Below are 24,950 nucleotides of genomic sequence, written 5' to 3'. Positions count from 1 at the left end.
ATAAATCTTGTGACATTGCAGAAGCTTATCGAAAAAGTGCCACAGTGAATGCGTGCCGTAATCAAAGCTAAAGGTGGTCCAACGAAATATTAGAGTGTGTGACTTTTTTTTTTTTTGGGTGGCGACTTTTTTTTGGGACAGGCAGTGTATATGTGAAGCCCTGCTGAGCCCGAGAGACAAGCGCCAGTAAGTATTCTGCCCGCTCACCTTCCTCATAGTATTTTTGATGCTTAAGTTCCACATTAACAAGCAGCTGCTTGTTAAGTTGCTTTTGGGCCTCCTGCCACATACATACCTTCTCATCAGAAGGAGGAGAGATATAAGCAGACTCTGCCCTTGAGTTTCTGCTATCAGGGTATTTAGACTGCATCTAATTATAGTCTTCCTCTTATTAACTTCCGCAATCAATATTCCCCTTAAAAAGGCTTTAATGGCTTCCCACACTACAGATTTGGATGCCGAGTCCACATTATGCTAAAAAAAAACTCCTTTAGATTATCCTCAATGGTATTGCTATCAGTAAATACATTGAGCCAATACAGATTGAAGCGCCACACTGTACCCCTTAAAGTTTAGGGGGAAGAAGATTAGCTTTCAAAAGAACAGGGGACTGATCAGGAACTGTATGAGGAGATACTATATGGTGTTCACTAGCTGACCCATCATATTTCCCAAAAAGAAGTCTATTCTAGACAAAGGGGGCAAAGGACAGGTAGGAACCCTATGCGCCCCCTCTACAGCAAACAAGGGGGTGACAGAGTCTTTGACAAAGGTATTACTTAGCCAAGATTTGAAATATTCAGTGGGGTTGGTGGCCTCCACCTTCTCTTGCACTATCGCCATTCCCACATTATTGGTGCGTAGCCAGTTCTCTAGATCATCTTGCTTGGCAGCAAAAGCATCCAATCTTCTTGTATACTCTAGCACATCTCTACAATGGCAGTATGGCATCTTCAATTCTATCCCGCAGTGGACTAACTTTTTAAGGTCATGTAGCACAATAGCAATATTCTCTTTTATGCCCCCCACCTGCATGTTCAGCGTAGTTAGTGACCTGCCACACCTTGCAATCATTTTCATCATGTCCTTCAGAGTAGGTTCCTTAGAATCTGAGTTTTGAGATCCCAGATCAGACAGAGCACACGGTTCACACAAGGCTGCATAGTGATTCCAGCTGCCATTAATTGCAAGGTCAGTATACTCACTAATAGTTTTGACTTCCTGACAGAGTTCATCTATGGCAGACAACTAACATTTAGCTGCCACGTTGTCTCCCCGTTCAGTGGAAATATAGCAGGCATAGTTCTCGAGTCTTGCTGCTGCATCTCTCTGCATTTTAGAAGTGCAGCCAGAGTTCCCTGGGGTGGCCGCACCAGCGCCATCTTGAATATCTTTATCGGCGCTTTTTAGATCTTTTTTTAATGGTCATGGCTGCAGAGTAACACCTCAGAGGAGTACAGCAGGCGTCCCCATATAAAGCAGGAGTAGAGTGAGAACTTTTCAGCAAGCTTGTACTGCTACAACAGGAGAAATAGCCAGGAAATAGCGGGAGCACACCAAACAAGTACCAGACATGCACAGCAATGTGGCTTTAATTTTGAAATATTTAAAAAGAAATGGTCCAATACAATATTACTGTCACATGGAAAAATACATCAGGCACACTAGTCTCTGAATTAATTAAAATAATTAGAAAAATTGTCTGAAAAAAATGTTTATTTGGACAGAGTCCAGTAGAATATAATTGTGATTCAGAACAATATGTCAGACACACTAGGCTGTGACCAACTGAATTTATTACGTTTGAAACTTACGTTTTTTAAAAATGGTTAGTCGGGCAAAGTCCAGTACAATATAACTTTGATGCATAATGTCAGGCACACTTGTCTGTATCAACTGAATTTATTTAAGTTTAATTTTTCTTTTTTAATGGGTCACTTGGACAGAGTCCAGCACAATATGACAGTGACAAAGAACAATACATCATACACGCTAGTGTGTGTGTGATCAACTGAATGTATTTAAGTAACTTTGAAAAATAAAAAAAAAGATCAATTGGATACAGTCTGGTACAATATAACTGTTAGCCAGAAATATACACCAGACACACTAGGCTGACATCAACTAAATTTATTTAATTAAATTATATATATTTTGTAAAAGGTTCACTACATCATACACTATTATAACTATTTATATGGCTTTATAAATGAACCCCAGGGTCCAGGTCACAGATCGGAATTACACTGGAGGAATCAAAATGCACTCAGAACTCCATCATATGACATTATAATACAATTTGGTTGAATGCTAGTGATTTTTTTTTTTTTGTGTAACTGCAAAACCCCTTTAACTTTTATTTATTTTAAAGTAGAATAGGATAGCGTTATGGGTGGTACGGTCAAATCCAACCAAGGACAACATAAGCATGGAGTTTGTATGTTCTCTCCGTGTTTTCGTGAGTTTCCTCTGTGTAATCCGGTTTCATCCCACACTCCAAAGACATACTGATAGGGAGCTTAAATTGCGAGCCCCATTGGGGACAGTGTGATACTAATGTCTATAAAGCGCTGCAGAATATAGCAGCGATATATAAGAGTATAATAAAAAATTAAAATAATAATAGAGTTCAGGAGAATATACTGTAACTGTGATGCAGAACAATTTGTCAGATACACTAGTCTGTGATCAACTTAGTGTAATTAACTTTGAATTTTTTTTTTTTTAAAAGGTCACTTGGACATAGTCCAGTACAGTATAGCTATGACGCAGATCAATATGTCACACTATCAGCACCAAAATTAATATTATAAAAATGTTGTGTTTGCAATTGTGAATTATGTGATAAAGGTTGGAGTGAGTAATAAGACATTGTATTGTATAACTTTAAATGTTGCAGCACTGACAAAAATGGCTGCCAGCCTCCTTGACTAAGTAACACATTGACTCTATCTCTTAATTAACTGATCTCATATTTTCCTCACTGTGAAACAAACGCACTGGCACTAAAGGGCCCTTTACACAGGCCGACAATTGAACAGATTATCGCCAACTAGCGTTACTAGTAATGTTAATTAGCTATGATCTTGCAGTGTAAATGCACCTCCAATTACCTGATGAATGAGCAAAACACTCTCTCATGTGGTAATTGGATCTTTTGTGCAGCACAAAAGATCATCGTTTCCCAGTGGCAGATCGTGCTGTGTAACCACGATCTGCTGCCAGGAGACAAGAGACAGTATGGGGAAGAGTGATGGCATTAGCGATCACTCCTCAGCATACTCTGAAGAAGCTGGAGGTGATCGCAGCATGTAAATGCACCGGTCTCCTTCACTAGCGATCAACAGATTTTCGGGAAGGAACGCTTCCTTCCCAAAAACCTGCTATATCATTGTCCCGTGTAAAGGGAACATAAACTAAACATACATAGGCCAATGAGCAGGGCATTTATAGAATGCTTATCTTCTTGATAATTTTGTTGTAGAAATTTCTATCCACGTGCCTGACACCAAAACACCATTCAGATGAATGTAATCATTTTCATTTGCAAAACATTTTTGCAACAAAATCTGCTGTATGTGAAGGAACGCTTTAAGGGATTGTTCCATGAAAAATTCTGTGTCCAGCTCATTGAGATGGAAGCACATGCTCTGTTCCAACTTCTAGTCTTCAACTGCCACCAGCTGCAGCAGAAAGGACATACCCCCTGAGCTGCCAGCTTGAAATATATCTAGCAGAGCAATTGGAGCAAAGAATGTGAAGATCTCTGGATCCATGTGAGGTACAGGGCTGGTTCTAGGTTTGCTGGAGAAAAATGTTGTGTACTATATGATATCTGGTTTTCATTGTTTACATTAATCATGGGATAAGCTATTTAGCTAATTTCCACATAGTCTATAGAAGTTATGAGGCCCAAGCACTATACTATGCTCAATGGGGTATACAGTGAGTGCCTATCCTAGGCTCAGCATGCACAGAACTATTACACCACTCTATCAACCACTAGTACCAAGCCCAATAATGTATACTAGAAAAAAAAAAAAAAAAACTTACACAGGTACTGTTCTGCGGTAAAATTCTACAATGGATCTCTCCTTTCCGATGTGTACAACATTTAATAAAATTTCTAAATCATGGAAAAGTGTGAACATGAAGTTTATGATGTTCAATAAGACCTGACTTATGATTAAAACATTCCCCATACAAAATAGAAAAAAATTGCTTCTCCCTAGGGCCAAACCCCAAATGTTTTTTTAAAAGGACCTTTCATTGTACAAAGTTTTCCAGATTCCAAACCTAAGGACAGCTTCTCACCTGTATGGATTCTTAGATGTTCCACAAGATTTGATTTCCGGGTAAAACATCTTCTGCATTCTGAACATGAAAATGGTCTTTGCCCAGTGTGAATTTTTTGATGCTCAACAAGATTTGATCTCTGGGTGAAACATTTTGCACATTCTGAACATGAATATGGCTTTTTACCCGTGTGAATTCGTTCATGTTTTACAAGATCTGATTTCCGGGTAAAGCATTTCCCACAATCTGAACATGAAAATGGTTTTTCCCCTGTGTGAATTCTCTGATGTTTAACAAGATCTGATTTCCAGGTAAAACATCTGCCACATTCTGAACATGAAAATGGTTTTTCCCCTGTGTGAATTCTCTTATGTTTAACAAGATCTGATTTTGTGGTAAAACATTTCCCACATTCCGGACATGCAAATTTTCTTTCATCTCTATGAATTCTTTTGTGAATAGACAGATTAGATTTCTTTTTGAAACATTTCCCACATTCTGGACATGAAAATGAATTTTCATTTCTGTGAATTCTTTTGTGCTTAGAAAGATTAGATATCGTTTTGAAGCACGTCTCATATTCAGAACAAGGAAATAGTCTTTCTTCTCCATGCCCTCTATTTTGTTTTACAGTCTGTGATTGACTAGATGAAGCATCTTTGTGATTAGTGGGATCTGTAGAAAGATCTCTGCTGTGAAGGACCAAGGGAACATTTGGTGTGATGTACTGTTCTCCATACTTATCTTGAATAACACTGCCACCTAAAACAAAATCTTCCTTTGAACCACTGGTCCAATCATCTGTGGGTAATAAAGATGAATATTTTAGTATTAAAAAGACAGATTGGGGGAGATTTGTCAAAACTGGTGTAAAGGAAAACTGGTTAAGTTGCCCATAGCAACCAATCAGATTCCACTGTCAATTTTCCAAAGGGGCTCTGAAAAATGAAAGGTGCAATCTGATTGGTTTCATGGGCAACTAAGCCAGTTTTCCTTTACACCAGTTTTGATAAATCTCCCCCATTGGATATGTATAGTGCTACTATACAAAGTTTCCCATACATGAGAAATGCCAGGGCAAATTATCAAAATAGTTTTTCTGATCAAATAAAAAACATCCAATAAAGCAATTTGTCACTAAGGATTTACCATGTCTAGATCATCCATTCAACAGATCTATTTTAAAGGCAACAGTTTGCATCTGTTTTACATAGGCTTTAATGTGAAAAAAATAGCAGTCTTCTATGGCTCTGGTAAAAGTATTCTATGTCCTCCTCTTTATTCTCCATTTTGACCTTTAAAAGGAGTTGTAATTGTGTTATTTAAAAAAAAAGCTTCCCATGGTGTAAAATAAAAATTGGCCCCCTACGTCTCTCTGCTTCCCTTATAGTGACCATCAATACGCCTTTTTACGGAGGTCACTAACAGGCCTTAGCCTAGGACGTCACCTTTTTAAGATGGCCTAGTCTAAGCCTTGGACAGGTCTCTTTTATTACAGCTGGGCTCCTGCTTTAAGCACCACTCCAGGCTTTTAACCCCTTAGATGCTGTGGTCAATAGTAACCATGGCATCAAAGTGGTATAAAGGGAGAGGGGTCCCTCTCTCAAGTATTGTCAATGTTGCAAATGAGATCATGGAGCGCCAGTGACTTAGTATTGGAGCCTGATAGTGCCTGTCAGTATGCTACTACTGACAGTATAGTACCCTGTACTACATAAAGTAGTACAATGTATTATAGAAGCAATCAGAAGATCACCTGTCAAAGTCTTGTGCGACTAATAAATAGTAAAAAATAAGAGTTAAATAAAGTTTTATTAAATAAAAAAACTCCATAAACACCTTATTTTCTATAGAAAATAAAAAGAAATTTCAGTGAAAAAAAACTGCCAAAATAAAATATACATTTAATATCTGGTATTGCCGTGTCTAATGACACATGCTCAATAATTATCCTGTAATTTATTCTGCATGGTGAATACCATTAAAAGAAAAAAAACAATGCCAGTGTTGATGTTTATGGCTTATTTGCCACAAAAAAGAATTCCAATTTCACCCCATATGGAATTTTTTTTTACAGCTCCCCACTACATGGTATGCAATATTAAATGGTCAAATTAGAAAGTGCAACAAGCCCTCATATGGCTATGTTTACAGAAAAATACAAAGTTATAGCCCCGGAAAGGGACGGGCTGAAAAATGAAAATGCAAAAAACAAGACACCCTCCAGGGTGAAAGAAGTATTTATTTATGTAGAGAATAGGATGTTGAACCGTTTTCTAACATACATCTATTTAAAATTATGCTTGACAACTTTTATTATATTCATACAGTAGCCTCTCCCTAAAGAGAAAAAATGGTGCGACCCATTTTTTTAAACTCTTTTATTGACATATGTAAATGAACATCCATTACATACATTCCTGATACAATTCAAAATACCAATAATATCAATAATGAATTATTTACTATTGTCATCAAGATTTTCAAACAATCTATATAACAGGTAATTACTGAAGATTACAAATAATATTTACTACTAATATATATTAAGAAAAGCTCTACCAGCAAACTACTGGAGCCCAGCCTATCAGTTACCGACTGAAAAAACGGGAGCAAATTTGAATTTTTTTTTGCGTACATGAATTTATTACTCATTTAAAATACACTTAAATTGGTGTCAACATATCAGCATAATTACATGTATAGACATAAACAGTGCGGAGCTCTCGCACACGCCCATACGACTGGAGTACTCCAAAAATGAATAAGACCTTTGGCTAATGTTATTGGCGTTTTTCTGCAGACTTTAAATATATGATTAAAAAGTTTAGTACTGATGTACTATTTTACCGGTTTTTGGAACCAAGATGGTTCAAGGAACGTCCTTTTTGCGGTTATTGGTGTGGGAGATGCTGTATTCTAATATCGCCTGCTGGTGTTAGTGCCCCCGTTGCGGAATGGGCTTCGAACTCACTCTACACAGCGTCTCACGTGACCTCCCGGAAGGTGGTTTGTTGGTCGATGGCGCAATGGAAGCTGATGTAGCAGAGTTCTTTTGGTATGCGGTCCAATTTTGATCACAAAGTTAGTTACCTATATTAGGCATATCAGCATAAATCAATCCACTTTGCCGATAGTTTATAGCTCAAACCGCTCGGAATTGATAATGGACTTGTTCCTTTTAAAGGTATATACCCCGGTATTTTGAAGAAATCCTCTTTCAGGCAGAATTAAAAAAACGCATCAATAGCTAGGTCTCGTTCACACTAGACACGTTTCGGAACTATGTTCCTTCCTCAGTAGATGTGAAATGCTGACTGAAGACATGTTAGTTGTGTCCTTATATATCGTTTTGGGTTTAGTATAATAAGTGGTCTGTATTCCGGATCACATTGTCCCAGATTGATTTACCACCTGTGGGATCCCGATCCATTATCAACATATTATAATACTTAAAATATATAAAGAATTTTGGTCATAGTATATCATAAATTAAAACCAACAATATAAATGACATAAATGAATTGGGATTATATAAAAGAATACAGATTATATAAAAAATACAGATGATATAAAAAATATAAAAAAATATATAAAATACAAATACATGGACTGCTGGAACTTCTGGCTTTTGACGGAGTGAGGAGGAGAGGGGAAGGATGCAGATGGAGTCGGTGCGCTGCTAAACAGCCGGGCAACGACTCCATATGTATACCAACCCGTCTCCCCTATAGGAAACCATCTTGGTTACAACAACCTGTAAAATAGTACATCAGTACTAAACTTTTTAATCATATATTTGAAGTCTGCAGAAAAACGCCAATAACATTAGCCAAAGGTCTTGGTATGGGCGTGTGCGAGAGCTCCGCACTGTTTATGTCTATACATGTAATTATGCTGATATGTTGACACCAATTTAAGTGTATTTTAAATGAGTAATAAATTCATGTACGCAAAAATACTGTGAGACAGCCTAAATTTTTTCAAATTTACAAATAATATTTACCCACTTCATTGCTGACTAATTCCCTTTGTCCCAGCTGAGTTTGTGTTGTATTTTTCTTAGGTATCCCCACTACACCGGTTGAGCCATGGTTCCTCGGGCAGTTAATAAAGCCTGCCTTAATCTCGGGACTGAGTATAGAGTATGGGATGAATCACACCACACTCCCCAGACCTTTTCAAATTTTTTAGGTTTATTGCGATGTTTGTATACCAGTACCATATACGGTAACATCTGATTTATTTGTGTTTTCCACATGGATAAGCTCGTGTATTGGGGTTGTACCATCGCAGTACGATACATTTACATGCTATAAAGAGTGATTCCCTTAAGATTGTTGTACTATAATGATCCCAGCTATCTTCACCCAGAATTCTCAACAGGCAAACCTCAGGAGTACAGGCCACTCGAACCGGCAGCAGATCAGATAAGAAAGTCGTCACCTCCTTCCAGAATGTATCAACTAGGCTGCATCTCCACATTATGTGCCAAAAGTCCGCCTCCAGGTCCCCACACCGTGGACATGCTGTGGATGATGCCCTTCCCATTCCATATAATCTGGTCGGTGTAAGATATGTCTGATGTATAATGTATAATTGAATTATTTTATTGTTGATTGCTGGTGATACTTGTAAATGTGAGTATAATAAATCTGTAACTGATTCTTCTGTAAGTGTAAGTGTATCAATCTTTTCCATTTGTCTGTTACATTAAGGAGATTAGCACTGACCTTTGATTGTACTAAATGTGAGTAAATTACTGTCACGGTCATATTGTTGTTTGACCGTGACGTGGTTGCTGTGCAGACTGGTTGCCGGTGGCAATGTGTTGTTGACGGTTTGCACGTGCATTTCCCCTTTAAGGTGTGTCTCCCTGCGGTTTGGTGAACGAGGGGTTAATCATCTAGCTAGGTGAGATTTAGGTGTGTCCTGGGTGTGGCCCCTAGCTTGACTTTATCTGTGGCTTCCTGGCTAGGGGCAGTGGTACTCCAGCCTTGTTTGGTGATGGAGCTCTGCTCCTTTCCTGGGTGATTCTGACCAGTCCCTGAGGGCCACCTTGTTGGACATAAATTGTCTTCCTTTTGTATGCACCTTATACCCTACCTCACTTGTTGTATGTTAGGTGTGGGTTTATGTTCAGGGTGTGTTGTACGTCTTGATTGTTGTTACATGTCTGGGCTGTTGTTGATGTTTGTCCCTGCATGTATGTAAGACCTTTTCCCTGTGTGTTGTGTCCTCCGGAAGGGGGTTGGTTTCCCGGAGAGGTGAACCACAAGCCTGTATACAGTGCTGCCTGGGGCTGCCATGCACCTTGCAGCATGGGGGTTCTGGCGGAGTTTGGTGTGCTGGATACCTGTGTTAGTTGCTGGTACGGCGTCCTGTTTGGTGTTAGGGCTCCTGTACGTATGCACGGGTTCCAGTCGTGGAGACTTTGGCAGGTAAGTGTGTTGTCTTCTGTTCTTACCTGCCGATCCTCTTGCTGTGTATGGTATCTTCCTTTTCCCTGCTACTAGGCCTTTAGAGACTCCTGTTCTTCCGTGTCTTGGATGAACAGGACGTCTCTCCCCTTGCTCTTATGTGAGGGATTATCAGGGTGACTCAGGATCCCAGGTTTCCAGGGTACGAGCCGTCCAACCATCGGGGTCCGCTCATATGGTGAGGAGTTAGGGAGAGGATTAGGGACGCTATAGGTGACCCGATTCCTTTTTCCTGGCTTCTTGGCCTAGCAGCTATCCCTTATCCTTTTACATTGTACTGTGGGGGTTTCCCTCATTCCCCACCATGACAATTACTGACACTTGTCCTCTGGGTCCTTGAGTTTTTACAACTTCTATGAGAGGAAACTTAGAGATCGTAAAGTTGCCGGTTGGGAATGTACTCTGTATGGCCGATCTAAGTTGTAAGTATGAGAAGAAATGCGTGCGGGGTATATTGTATTTCTGAGAGAGTACTTCGAAGGACATCAGCATCCCTTGATTATATATGTCTCCCAGAGTTCTGACACCTGCCAGCTGCCACCCGTCCGCCCCATGACCACCTGCACCTGCGGTAATGATTGCTTGGCCCATAGAGGAATGTCCGAAACAATCTCTGTAAATTGTTATATTGATTTCGCCTCCTTCCATGCCGTTTGAGCCAATTTGTGCAATGGAAGTAATCGTTTATGGAACTTGGGGGACATCTCCAGAACGGACCATAATGTGTAACATCCCAGATACCTCTTTAAAAAGTATTCTGAAGTGGAAGCTCCTCATTCGTATACCAGGATTTATTGAGTCTTAGTTGACCTGCTAAATAGTATATATAATTGTCCGGGTAGCACCATGTCTCTCTCTGTTTTAGGCCGCTTTAGGATGTCTAGGCTAAGTTTGGCTCGTGATCTGCCCCAAATAAAAACCCTAGATAAGGAGTCTATTTCTTTAAATACTGATTTTGGTACATGCACCTTGGAGTGTTGAAAGGGATAAAGGGCCTTCGGAAGTATAATCATTTTGATGAGGTTAATGCGTCCTGCCACCAAAATAGGCAGAGTCTTCCAACTTTGAAACTTGTTCCTTATAAGGTTTGTAAGAGGGAAGATATTAAGTGACATGGCCTGGGTGTGTCTTTTAGTAATATTTATTCCCAGATATTTAAATGTGTCTACCACTTTTAACCTTTCTACGTGGGAGGGACCCGTCCAATCTGCCCTACCCAGTGGCATGTATACTGATTTCTCCCAGTTTATTCTTGGGCCTGAGAACTCTCCAAATGCATCCAAAGCCATCGCGTTGCAGAGGGATCTGTCAGGTGAGGACAGATATAAAACCATATCGTCTGCGTATAATCCTATACGGGCCTCTCTTTCTCCCAGACTCACCCCTGTTATGTTCGTGCTAGTCCTCACCCTGATTGCCAGTGTCTCGACCGCCAGAGTGAACAGAAGCGGTGACAAAGGGCAGCCCTGTCTTGTTCCTCTATGGAGGGTAAATTTTCATGATAGCTCCCCATTTATCAGTAGTCTACTTACCAGGCTACTATATAGCATACTAATCCATCTGAGGAATTGTGGGCCAAACCCAAACCCCCGCAAACAGCCAATAAAATAAGCCCATTCGACGGAATCGAATGCCTTGGCGGCATCTAACGAGGCTAGGGCCCAATCCGCATTCGAGGAATAGCCCACCTGTGTAACCACCTGCACCCGTCTGATGTTCTCCGTAGTGTACTTTCCGGGCATAAAGCCCGTCTGATCCTGGTTAATCAGAGAAAGAATCACCCGATTAGGCTTCATGCATACGACCGTATTTTGTTTCCGCGTCCGATCCGTGTTTTTGGGGATAGGATGCGGACCCATTCATTTTGATGGGTCCGCAAAAAACTTGGACAGCACACCATGTGCTGTCCGCATCAGTATGTCCGTTCCGTTGCTCCGCAAAAAAAATAGTGCATGTCCTATTTTTTTCTAGTTTGCGGACAAGGATAGGCATTATTACAATGGATCCGCCCAAAAAATCGGATCCCATACGGAACGTCATCTGTTTTTTTTTCCGCGGATCTGCAATTTGCGGACCGCAAAATACATACGGTCGTGTGCATGAGGCCTTAAGGCGAGTGGCCAAGATTCTGGTTAAGATTTTGTAGTCCACATTTAAAGGGACAAAAACAAACAAGTGGAAGTAATGTATCAAAATGTCATTTATTATATAATGTAAAGTATGGGGAAACAACAGGCTGAGCCAACAGCGTAGCAAAAGAGGGAGCAGGGGGCAAAAGCAGAACACCCGCCACCAAGAGAGTTCGCCTGCTATGGCCACCGCCACCTGGGACCGAGCACCCCAAAGACAGCTTCAAGGAGTTCCTTGGCGTGGCAGTTCTTCAAACAATGTGCTGATGGCAAGACCCGAGTGGTTTGCACACTGTGCCATCAGAGCCTGATGCCTCATTAACGTTCTGAACCTTAGCACAACCTGCATGACCAGGCATCTGCATGCAAAGCATGAACTGCAGTGGAGTAAACACCTTAAAAAACAAGGAACTCACTCAGGCTCCACCTGCTACCCTCTTCTGCTGCTGCCGCCTCGGCCTCTTCCTCCGCCTCGGGAGGAACGTTGGCACCTGCCCGCCCAGCAAACAGAGGATGTACCACCAACACCACCACCTCCGTCACCAAGCATCTCAACCATGTCAAATGGCAGCGTTCAGCTCTCCATATCACAAACATTTGAGAGAAAGCGTAAATTCCCACCTAGCCACCCTCGATACCTGGCCCTAAATGCCAGCCATTTTCTAAAACTACTGGCCTATGAATGCTGTCATTTCAGGCTGGTGGACACAGACAGCTTCAAAATAGCTCATGTCGCTTGCTGTCCCACAGTATGTTGTTCCCAGCCGGCACTACTTCTCCAAGAGAGCCGTGCCTTCCTGCACAACCAAGTATCCGATAAAAATCAAGTGTGCACTGCGCAACGCCATCTGTGGCAAGGTCCACCTAACCACAGATACGTGGACCAGTAAGCACGGCAGGGACGCTATATCTCCCCTAACTGCACACTGGGTAAATGTAGTGGCGGCTGGCCCCAGGCGGAGAGCTCTTTGGCGCACGTCCTTCTGCCGTCAAGGATCGCAGGGCAACATTCTTTGCCTCCTGTAGCCTCCTCCTCCTACTCGGCTTCCTCCTCCTCTTCTTCCACCTGCACATCCAGTCAGCCACACACCTTCACCACCAACTTCAGCACAGCCCGGGTTAACGTCAGCAGGCCATTCTGAAAACTCATATGTTTTGGGGGACAGGCCCCACATCCGCGCAGGAGGTTGTGGCGGGGTATTGAACAACAGACCGACGAGTGGTTGCTGCGGTGAGCCTCAAGCCCGGCCTGGTGGTGTGCGATAATGGGCGAAATCTCGTCGCAGCTCTTGGACTAGCCGGTTTGACGCACATCCCTTGCCTGGCGCATGTGCTGAATTTGGTGGTGCAGAAGTTCATTCATTACTACCCGGACATGTCAGAGCTGCTGCATAAAGTGCGGGCCCTCGCCTGTCTGCGCTACAGCGTAACTTCGACCTTCCTGCTCACTGCCTCATATGCGACGTGCCCACCAGGTGGAACTCCACCTTGCACATGCTGGACAGACTGTGCGAGCAGCAGCAGGCCATAGTGGAGTTTCAGCTGCAGCACGCACGGGTCAGTCGCACTGCGGAACAGCACCACTTCACCACCAATGACTGGGCCTCCATGCGAGACCTGTGTGCCCTGTTGCGCTGTTTCGAGTACTCCACCAACATGGCCAGTGGCGAAGACGCCGTTATCAGCGTTACAATACCACTTCTATGTCTCCTTGAGAAAACACTTAGGGCGATGATGGAAGAGGAGGTGGCCCAGGAGGAGGAGGAAGAGGGATCATTTTTAGCACTTTCAGGCTAGTTTCTTAGAAGAGACTCAGAGGGAGGTTTTTTGCAACAGCAGAGGCCAGGTACAAATGTGGCCAGACAGGGCCCACTACTGGAGGACGAGGATGAAGCATTTTCACAGAGGGGTGTCACCCAACGCAGCTGGGGCCCATCACTGGTGCGTGGCTGGGGGGAAACGCAGGACGATGACGATACGTCTACCACAGAGGACAGCTTGTCCTTACCTCTGGGCAGCCTGGCACACATGAGCGACTACATGCTGCAGTGCCTGCGCAACGACAGCAGGGTTGCCCACATTTTAACGTGTGCGGACTACTGGGTTGCCACCCTGCTGGATCCCCGGTACAAAGACAATGTGCCCACCTTACTTCCTGCACTGGAGTGCGATAGGAAGATGCGCGAGTACAAGCGCACGTTGGTAGATGCGCTACTGAGAGCATTCCCAAATGTCACAGGGGAACAAGTGGAAGCCCAAGGCGAAGGCAGAGGAGGAGCAAGAGGTCGCCAACGCAGCTGTGTCACGGCCAGCTCCTCAGAGGGCAGGGTTAGCATGGCAGAGATGTGGAAAGGTTTTGTCACCACGCCACAGCTAACTGCACCACCACCTGATACGGAACGTGTTAGCAGGAGGCAACATTTCACTAACATGGTGGAACCGTACGTGTGCACACCCCTCCACGTACTGACTGATAGTTCGGCCCCATTCAACTTCTGGGTCTCCAAATTGTCCACGTGGCCAGAGCTAGCCTTTTATGCCTTGGAGGTGCTGGCCTGCCCGGCAGCCAGCGTTTTGTCTGAACGTGTATTCAGCACGGCAGGGGGCGTCATTACAGACAAACACAGCCGCCTGTCTACAGCCAATGTGGACAAGCTGACGTTCATAAAAATGAACCAGGCATGGATCCCACAGGACCTGTCCATCCCTTGTGCAGATTAGACATTTATAACTACCTCCCCTTAACCATATATTCTTGTACTCCAGGGCACTTCCTCATTCAATCCTCTTGTTTTAAATTTTACCATTATATTGCGGGCAACCCAAAGTTGAATGAACCTCTCCTCTGTCTGGGTGCCGGGCCTAAAATATCTGACAATGGCCTGTTCCAGTGTGGGTGACGTGAAGCCTGATTCTCGCTATGACATGAAGCCTGTATCTCTGCTATGGGGCCGCTCTCCTCTGTCTGGGTGCCGGGCCTAAAAATATCTGACAATGGCCTGTTCCAGTGGTGGGTGACATGAAGCCTGATTCTCTGCTATGGACCTCTCTCCTCTGTCTGGGTGCCAGGCCTAGAAATATCTGACAATGGCCTTTTCAGTGGTGGGTGACATGAAGCCTGATTCTCTGCTATGACATTAAGCCTGAATCGCTGCTATGGGACTTCTCTCCTCTGTCTGGGTGCCGGGGCCTAAAAATATCTGACAATGCCTGTTCCAGTGGTGGGTGACATGAAGCCTGATTCTCTGCTATGACAGTAAGCCTGATTCTCTGCTATGGGACCTCTCTCCTCTGTTTGGGTGCCGGGGCCAAAAATATCTGACAATGGCCTGTTCCAGTGGGTGGGTGACATGAAGCCAGATTCTCTTCTATGGGACCTCTCTCCTCTGTCTGGGTGCCGGGGGCCTAAAATAACTGACAATGGCCTGTTCCAGTGGTGGGTGACATGAAGCCTGATTCTCTGCTATGACATTAAGCCTGAATCTCTGCAATGGGACCTCTCTCCTCTGTCTGGGTGCCGGGGCCTAAAAATATCTGACAATGGCCTGTTCCAGCGGTGGGTGACATGAAGCCTGATTCTCTGCTATGTCATGAAGCCTGAATTGCTTCTATGGGGCCTCTCTCCTCTGTCTGGGTGCCGGGGCCTAAAAATATCTGACATTGGCCTGTTCCAGTGGTGGGTGACATGAAGCCTGATTCTCTGCTATGACATGAAGCCTGATTCTCTGCTATGGGACCTCTCTCCTCTGTCTGGGTGTCGGAGCCTAAAAATATCTGAGAATGGCCTGTTCCAGTGGTGGGTGACATGAAGCCTGATTCCCTCTGCTATGACATGAAGCCTGAATCTCTGCTATGGGACCTCTCTCCTCTGTCTGGGTGCCGGGGCCTAAAAATTATCTGAGAATGGCCTGTTCCAGTGGTGGGTGACATGAAGCCTGATTCTCTGCTATGACATGAAGCCTGATTCTCTGCTATGGGACCTCTCTCCTCTGTCTGGGTGCCGGGGGCCTAAAAATATCTGGAGATGGCCTGTCCAGTGGTGGGTGACATGAAGCCTGATTCTCTGCTATGACAGGAAGCCTGATCTCTGCTATAGGGACACTCTCCTCTGTCTGGGTGGCGGGGCCTAAAAATATCTGACAGTGGCCTGTTCCAGTGGTGGGTGACATGAAGCCTGATTCTCCTGCTATGAGACCTCTCTCCAACTGATATTGGTAAATTTATTTATTTATTTTTTATTCATTTCCCTATCCACATTTGATTGCAGGGGATTTACATACATTTTGCTGACTTTTGCAGCCCTCTAGCCCTTTCCTGGGCTATTTTACGGCCTTTTTAGTGCAGAAAAGTTTGGGTCCCCATTGACTTCAATGGGGTTCGGGTTCGGGGCGAAGTTCGGGTCGAGTTCGGATCCCGAACCCGAACATTTTCGGGAAGTTCGGCCGAACTTCTCGAACCCGAACATCCAGGTGTTCGCTCAACTCTACTAAAGGGCTATAAGAACTGCATTCTAGGGGTTCTTTATCGGGTTTAAAGGATAACTGTCACATTTGGACCCTAATTTCAATTTTCATATATGTAGTTACTATTACCATGATATTCCAGAATCACTAAGTATTAGACTTACTTACCCCATATTTCGGAAGATTCAGCTCTTAGCAATCAGTCTGCATAAAACTGCAATTTCATTATTCTGTTAAGATGGCTGACACTGCCCACAGCCCTGAGGCTAATCCTGCCTGCCCTCACTACCCACAATGCATTGAGCTCCTCGTGCACTAGCTTCTGCACCTCAACCAATGGTTGCTCTCTACACTTAAACACGCCCTCGTCCTCCTTCTATCACATACACTTTAGGATTTAGGGATATGTATCTTGTGTAGTTTGGGTATTAGGGAGAGTAAGGGGTAAATATCTAGTGCTGATACACGTGTAGATGAAGAGCCACTCTGACATAATTCGTCCCTTTCATATTATAAGCTCCCCTTATATATAATTTACTTACAGTTCTGAAGACTCAGGGGTGCTGACAGGCTTGGCCTCAGGGTGCTGGCAGGCTTGGCCTCAGCGGTGCTGGCTGGATTGGCCTAAGGGGGTGCTGACAGGGCTTGGCCGGGCAGAAGAGTGTGGGGCCTTTTTTCTCCAAGCTGCTCCGGAAAAAAAAAAATTTCATTACACCTCAGGTCAGACCACCAATCAGACCCCCAATGTTCATCAGACCTCAGCTGACAGCCCCAATAAGATCCCCAATGTTAATAAGACCCCAATAAGACCTCATATCACACCTCAGCTCAGACCCCAATATGAATGACCACCAATCAGACCTCAGATAAGAGCTCCATGCCTCATAGCAGCCCTCAGTAGCCTCATAGCAGCTCCAGTAGCCTCTCCATCAGCCCCAAGTACCCCGGCCTCGCCATCAGCCCCCAGTGCCTCTCCATCAGCTCCCAGTGCCTCTCACCAGCCCTAGTGCCCTCTCATCATCCCCCAGTGCCTCCACCAGCCCCCAGTACCCTCTCCATCAGCCCCCAGTGCCTCTCACCAGCCCCCAGTACCATTTCCATCAGCCCCCAGTACCTCTCCATCAGCCCCCAGTGCCTCTCCATCACCTCCCAGTGCCTCTCACCAGCCCCAGTGCCTCTCACCAGCCCCCAGTACCCTCTCCATCAGCCCCCAGTGCCTCTCACCAGCCCTCAGTACCCTCTCCATCAGCCCACAGTACCTCTCATTAGCCCCCAGTACCATTTCCATCAGCCCCCAGTACGCCATCCCCTGTATTAAAATCATTGGTGGGCAGTGTGCCCAATCCCCCCCCCCGTATTAAAATCATTGGTGGGCAGTGTGCCCTCCTACCCTCCCCTGTATTAAAATCATTGGTGGGCAGTGTTCCCTCCTACCCTCCCCTGTATTAAAATCATTGGTGGGCAGTGTGCCCTCCCCCCGTATTAAAATCATTGGTGGGCAGTATGCCCTCCCCCCCGTATTAAAATCATTGGTGGGCAGTGTGCCCTCCCCCGTATTAAAATCATTGGTGGGCAGTGTGCCCTCCTCCCCTCCCCTGTATTAAAATCATTGGTGGGCAGTGTGCCCCCCTCCCCTGTATTAAAATCATTGGTGGGCAGTGTGCCCTCCCCCCATATTAAAATAATTGGTGGGCAGTGTGCCCCCCCCGTATTAAAATCATTGGTGGGCAGTGTGCCCTCCCCCCGTATTAAAATCATTGGTGGGCAGTGTGCCCTCCCCCCGTATTAAAATCATTGGTGGGCAGTGTGCCCTCCCCCCGTTTTAAAATCATTGGTGGGCAGTGCGGACCCAACCATCATTGGTGGCAGCGGCAGTTCCGATCGGAGTCCCAGCAGTGTAATGCTGGGGCTCCGATCGGTTACCATGGCAGCCAGGACGCTACTGAAGTCCTGTCTGCCATGGCCAGTTTCTCTGAAGCATACTTACATGCGCTATGGCCACCGGGCGCACCGCCACTTTATTTATTTTTTAAATCCTCAGTCGGCAGCCCGGGCCGGCCAGCAACATGAACGCGCACGCACGCAGGAGGACGGCCTCCTTGTGCGTCCTTTGTCTTCCATCTGAGCACAATTGGAAGACGGATGAGCCATAGCAACCTGATTTTAATCTTAGGTAAGAATAGCATATACTGGGGATATAAATGTGTTTTTTAGGAGTTATTTACTAAAGAGCCAAAAGTTAAAACATGGCAAACAAGGTGATATTAATCACCAAAATCCAATATTGAAAAAAAAAATTCTAATATATTGCTGCTCCAGAGTGGTGCACTGCGATTCGAGCTCAGACTCCGAGCGTTTAGTATCTTTTTTAATATATGAGATGCTTGAGTATAAGGAACCTAGGAGGAACGCTTTCAAGGTATCCCACACTAGAATTAAGTTAGGTTCATCTCCATGTATTTCAAGAAACTGAGACAGTTAAGAGACAGTCCCGTCTGTCGAGCCTAGAAGATTCAGCCAGAATGTATGTATGTTCATTCTATACATTACAGAAGGGGCGTTACGAATCAGAGTACCCAGAATCAGCGAGTGATCCGATATTCCTCTAGGAAGATATATTATGGATTGCAGGTTTAGTGTTACTAGCCCATTGCCCAATAAGTAGTCAATCCGAGTTAGAGAGTTGTGGCTCCTGCTATGGCAGGAGTACTCCCTGTCTCATGGGTGCTGAACTCTCCAGAGCTCCGCCCATCTAAATTCAGTCAGGAATCTACTAAGTTGCGAGGGACTCCCCACACTCCTGGGGTCTGCTACCCCTGAAAATTAGTCCCATGAGGGGTCTAGCATCATATTTAGGTATCCCATGCAGATTAAATCACAGAAATATCGTGGCAAATATGGGGGAACTGCTCAAACCCCTAACACTGTAGCGTGTTTTTCATTGAGGGAGCAGTCCCACCGCATGTGGACCGCAGCAAACGACTATCCCCAGCAAAAAAATGCATACAATGGAGAATGTCGGCACGGTCCACATGCACCACAAAGGCATCCTACACAAACCGAAGCATTGTGCGGATGAAAATATAATCATATAAATCACAGAAAAAAATGCACCAAACGGAAATCCACTGACTATACTGGCTAGTCTAAATGCAGATATTAAAAGCTGAGACTTTTGCCAATATATTCCTGTCAGGAAAATATCGAGCCCATCATGCACCACGACACGGTCCACCTCAGCATGGCAAGGGGTCCTACCACTATGCTAACTAGGTGTGAACAAGGTCTGAAGGTGATGAAATCCAGCTCACAGCCAAGCTTCCACACAACCGCCTAGCAGGACAACTAGTGCAATGTGAACAAAGCAAGACTGTAAGCCACACCCATATCAGACCATGTGATGGAGGTTACCAGGTGCAAAGGAGTGTTTAAATACCAGGTAAAGGCACATACACTACATATAAAACAAGACACAAACACAGAAATATAGTGGCAAATCTGGGGGAACTGCTCAAACCCCAAACACTGTAGCGTGTTTTTCATTGGGGGAGCAGTCCCACCGGGGAGCAGTGCCATATTTGCCACAATATTTCTGTGATTTTGTTTTATCCGTTTGGTGCTTTTTTTTCTGTGATTTATATCCCATGCAGATTACCCTAGCGTGTGGGTGCGTAGCAGCAAAGGTTGCTGCTAGGTGTAGCACTTGCATAGAGCCAGGGGGAGGATTATAAATGCCTAATAGTGTGTACTGTAAGTTGTTAATAAGAGATTGAACAAAGACATATCTGCCTTCTGAATCTGTGACTAGGTCTTTTACCTCCCAGTGAAGTTGTTTGTGTACCAAGAGGGACACTCCTCTCGATGAAAAGGTGTGGTGGGAATGTGCGGCCCATTGAACCCAAGGCTTCTTTAAGACCCTGGAATTGCTGGTCTCTTGGAGGCACAGGATTTGTGGGCTGTAATTCCTAATAAAAGCTAGAACCATGGATCTTTTTTGAGGTGTACCCAATTCCCTAACATTCCATGATAAGATTTTTAGTTCAGCCATGGAATCCTGGGTGTAAATATAGCCTCAGGAGTGAAATATGATGTAGTGGGTATATAATAGAACAGTAGTGCAACATAAAAACTGTAGCTAACAGAGCTAATATAATAATTATCCAACCTAGTAAACCTATAAAACTACAGTATATTAACTTTGCATGTTGGCAACTGTAAAAATATTTCTGGACCAGTGTCTTAATCCAGAGTAAAGGCCAGTTGTACCGGGATGCCTCTGCCTGCGGTGAAGGTTGGCAGAAGCATGCAGGCCTTGATCACAGTTATGATGTAGCAATTTTAGTGTATTCATGTCAATATTAAAACCCCTTATATCAATATCTAAATTGAATCTATGCGTCAACAAAAAGCTGCAACTGTATAATTCTATCACATTTCAACTAAGCCAAACCAGTCTAGTAGAATCCTCAGATGATCAGTCCCTGAAATTTGCTGGTCTCTTCAGAGTCTTGGAGATCTGTGTCGTAGGTTCAGCCACTCAAAAGCCTCTCCTAGCGAGGTGAAGAAGCCTGCTCTGTCTCCGTCCACTACTCTGAGTCTTGCAGGATAACCCATGGAGTAAGGGATATTGGCCTCTCTCAGTCGTCTCTTGACATCCATAAAAGTGGCGCATTGTTTCTGCAGTTCCATGGAGAAATCCGGAAAGATGGTGACTCTAGTATTGTCGAATTTGATTTCTTGCCGCCTTCTAGCTAGAGCCAAGATCTTGTCCCTGTCTTTCCAGTTGAGGAATCTTACCAACATGGGGTGAGGTGGGGGCCCCCGCCGGAGGTGGTTTTGCAGGGACTCTGTGGGCACGTTCCAACGCATATGCCTGGGAGAAATTTGCATCCGGGAAAAGTTCTTTAATCCATTTTTTTATGAATTCATCCGGTGAGCGACCCTCTGCTCTTTCAGGCAAGCCAATGATTCTGATGTTATTTCTGCTGAGCCTTTTTTTTAGGTCATCTGCTTTCTGTTTCCAGGTCTCCGCTTTGGCGTTGAGATCAGATATAGCTCTCGGGACAGTGGCAGTGGTGTCTTCTATGCGAGAGATACGTTCTTCCGCGTGTTGAAACTCTCTCGCAGATTATGCACGTCTTGGCGCATTAGTCCCAAATCAATCGTGACCTCATTTAATTTCCCTGTGAGTGATGTCCTACATTAGGTGATGGCTTCTAGGACTTGGGTGGATACTTGCTTGAGAGTGAGTTCTTCAGTATTCTCCTCTGAAGAAGTTATATGAAGTAGTACATCGGATACAGTACTTGCTCTGGTATTAATAGTATGCTGAGGCAAAGGTGACTGCGTAGCTTCTTCGGGTTGTCTAGCATATTCTCGCAATTTTTCTGCAGTGCTTTGTGCTTTTTGTGGCCCCATTGTTGTATCAGGGTATTGATGAAAATACAGTATATGGGGTTAATTTCAGTACTCTGAGTCACACTATTAGGATCCTCTTGTAGTGCAACTGCTGCTGATATTCTAGTGTACAGTCCAAGATGCTACTTTATCTTTCTTATATGCCCCAGTTGACTGCACATGTAGGCAAGCTGTAAATATATAGTATAGATTAGTACCTCCAGTTGCTGAGGTCTAGGGATTATGACCGATTTTTGCGGTGCAGGGAGGCTTTGATGGTATCGCCGTTATAGGCTCTTGCAGCCAGCGGAGCTCCCTCCCCCTCCTCTTCTTCCTCCTCCTTTCACTGCAGGGAAGCCGCTAAAATGGCCGACTGCCGGGAATTTGCCGGGGCTCGTGGGAAAGTTCGGACTCTTTTCTACCCACCGGTTTTCCCTCCGATTCCCGTCTCTCCCCTGTACCTCACAGTGCTTGTGAACTCTGTTATCTGGCCGCCGCTTGCGCTTCTCTTGTGGCACACGTGTTCCTCCTTCTCCTCAACTCCCAGTGCAACTCTCTCCGCACTCCCCGCGGCGAAAGTTTGGCAAGGGCACTCTTCTTGTGGTCAATGGGGTTTAGTCAGTGGTCCACCGCCCTCAGGTGGTCGTAGTGATTCAGGATTTGTCCTGTACTGTGGGTCTTGCTGCGGAGCTCCTATCACACATGTCCAGCCATCACGGCTGCTGGCCACGCCCCTCGTTGCGACCCATTTTAGTCATGCAAAATGTATCCATAGGAGAGCTGCATAGGACTAAACATGATGTCATCTGGCTTTCAATTAATTACCCAAGTACCTAACAGGTAAATAGTAGTGTATTGAGGAGCAGGGCATATACAGTATTACTACCTGAAGCAGAATCTCATCATGTCCGTCACTGTCTGTGTAGAAGCATATGCGTGTTTCCTTTTTTAACCCAAAACTTTGTTAACAATATAACATCACCTAGAGACAAGCAGCCATTTTACAATATCACCTACAGACACTCAGCCATGTAAATACACACAGTAATTTAGTTGTTGTAATAACCACAATAAAATAATTATTCATCCAATAGTCCTATTTACGTATTACATAAACGTGTCCTGTGTGCTGACCCAGCACATGTACAGATGTAGTAGAGTTAACACACATGCTTTAGGAGATGTGTCATTTAAACTAAATGCGTTAAGCAAACACCTTCAATTTCTTTTCAATAGCTTTTGTTTCAAGATAACACGATGAGTTAAGAAATTTTAGTTAATAGTTTGAGTGTTAACTCTGCTACATGTGTATGTCTTGTAACATTGCTGCTTACTAAATGTCAGTGAAGAGTGTTACATGACTGATCTGAAGAGTGTTACGTGACTGAGGCCATGTTTAGTTAGTGCATGAACACATTACACAGGACTGATACCTGTATATAAGAAATACATGTATATTAAGAAAATTGTATGAGTTCCTATTATATAAACAAATTAAAATAATTATATAAAAAACTGGAATACCTCTTGGTATTGGGACAAGTTGTATTTTTTTAATGGTGCCATTTAAACTACTATACCTTGTATTGAAAAAAACTGAAAAAATGTTTTGTTGAGTGAAATAAAAAAAATAAAAAACGTATTTCCTCCATGTTTTTTTCAGCCTTTGTTTTTATGGGGTCCACTATAAAAATGACATCATGAGCTTCCACCTACAGAGATTTGTGAGGGCTTGTTTTTTTGCGAGTTGAGTTTTTATTGGTACCATTTTGGGGTACATATAACTTTTTAAAATCATTTTAAATTACATTTTTGTTTAAGGTGAACAAAATATAGCGAATCAGGAATTGTCTTTCCTTAACTGCATTCACGGCACAGGAAAAATATTTTCATTCTTTAATAGTTAAGACATTTTTAGACACAACTATACCCATTATACTATACTATAGGTACTCATTTCACTTTCAGCTGACAGTCTTTCCTCCCAACACCCCAATACACATACATGCTTGGCTTGAATGTATGTGTTTTCAATGAGGAAAGCGTAATATACTGCTGCCAGAGGAGTACAATATGCCTGCTCTTTCTCTTTCCTAATGCACTGCTCAAAAAAATAAAGGGAACACAAAAATAACACATCCTAGATCTGAGTTAATTAAATATTCTTCTGAAATACTTTGTTCTTTACATAGTTGAATGTGCTGACAACAAAATCACACAAAAATTAAAAAATGGAAATCAAATTTTTCAACCCATGGAGGTCTGGATTTGGAGTCACACTCAAAATTAAAGTGGAAAAACACACTACAGGCTGATCCAACTTTGATGTAATGTCCTTAAAACAAGTCAAAATGAGGCTCAGTAGTGTGTGTGTGGCCTCCATGTGCCTGTATGACCTCCCTACAACGCCTGTGCATGCTCCTGATGAGGTGGCGGACGGTCTCCTGAGGGATCTCCTCCCAGACCTGGACTAAAGCATCTGCCAACTCCTGGACAGTCTGTGGTGCAACGTGACGTTGGTGGATAGAGCGAGACATGATGTACCAGATGTGCTCAATTGGATTCAGGTCTGGGGAACGGGCGGGCCAGTCCATAGCATCAATGCCTTCGTCTTGCAGGAACTGCTGACACACTCCAGCCACATGAGGTCTAGCATTGTCTTGCATTAGGAGGAACCCAGGGCCAACCGCACCAGCATATGGTCTCACAAGGGTTCTGAGGATCTCATCTCAGTACCTAATGTCAGTCAGGCTACCTCTGGCGAGCACATGGAGGGCTGTGCGGCCCTCCAAAGAAATGCCACCCCACACCATTACTGACCCAATGCCAAACCGGTCATGCTGGAGGATGTTTCAGGCAGCAGAACGTTCTCCACGACGTCTCCAGACTCTGTCACGTCTGTCACATGTGCTCAGTGTGAACCTGCTTTCATCTGTGAAGAGCACAGGGCGCCAGTGGCGAATTTGCCAATCTTGGTGTTCTCTGGCAAATGCCAAACGTCCTGCACGGTGTTGGGCTCTAAGCACAACCCCCACCTTTGGACGTCGGGCCCTCATATCACCCTTATGGAGTCTTTTTCTGACCGTTTGAGTAGACACATGCACATTTGTGGCCTGCTGGAGGTCATTTTGCAGGGCTCTGGCAGTGCTCCTCCTGTTCTTCCTTGCACAAAGGCGGAGGTAGCG

At 44.2% G+C, this 24,950-nt stretch overlaps 1 protein-coding gene across 3 annotated transcripts in view; it reads right to left on the bottom strand.

Annotated features, from left to right (window-relative positions):
* Positions 1–3,751: 3,751 nt before the first annotated feature.
* LOC121003400 (oocyte zinc finger protein XlCOF8.4-like) overlaps positions 3,752–24,950 on the bottom strand; it is a 41,410-nt gene continuing 20,211 nt past the window's right edge. For all 3 annotated transcript variants that reach the window (XM_040435237.1, XM_040435240.1, XM_040435238.1), the window contains exon 8: positions 3,752–5,097. In XM_040435237.1, the coding sequence (XP_040291171.1) occupies positions 4,229–5,097 (869 nt within the window). In that variant the 3' untranslated portion in view covers positions 3,752–4,228. The remainder of the gene's footprint in view (positions 5,098–24,950) is intronic.

The sequence above is a fragment of the Bufo bufo genome, chromosome 6 (assembly GCF_905171765.1).
Source record: "Bufo bufo chromosome 6, aBufBuf1.1, whole genome shotgun sequence".
In the NCBI taxonomy this organism is placed as follows: domain Eukaryota; kingdom Metazoa; phylum Chordata; class Amphibia; order Anura; family Bufonidae; genus Bufo; species Bufo bufo.
The sequence above is the reverse complement of the archived record's forward strand: the minus strand, read 5'-3'. Positions and strand labels throughout refer to the sequence as shown.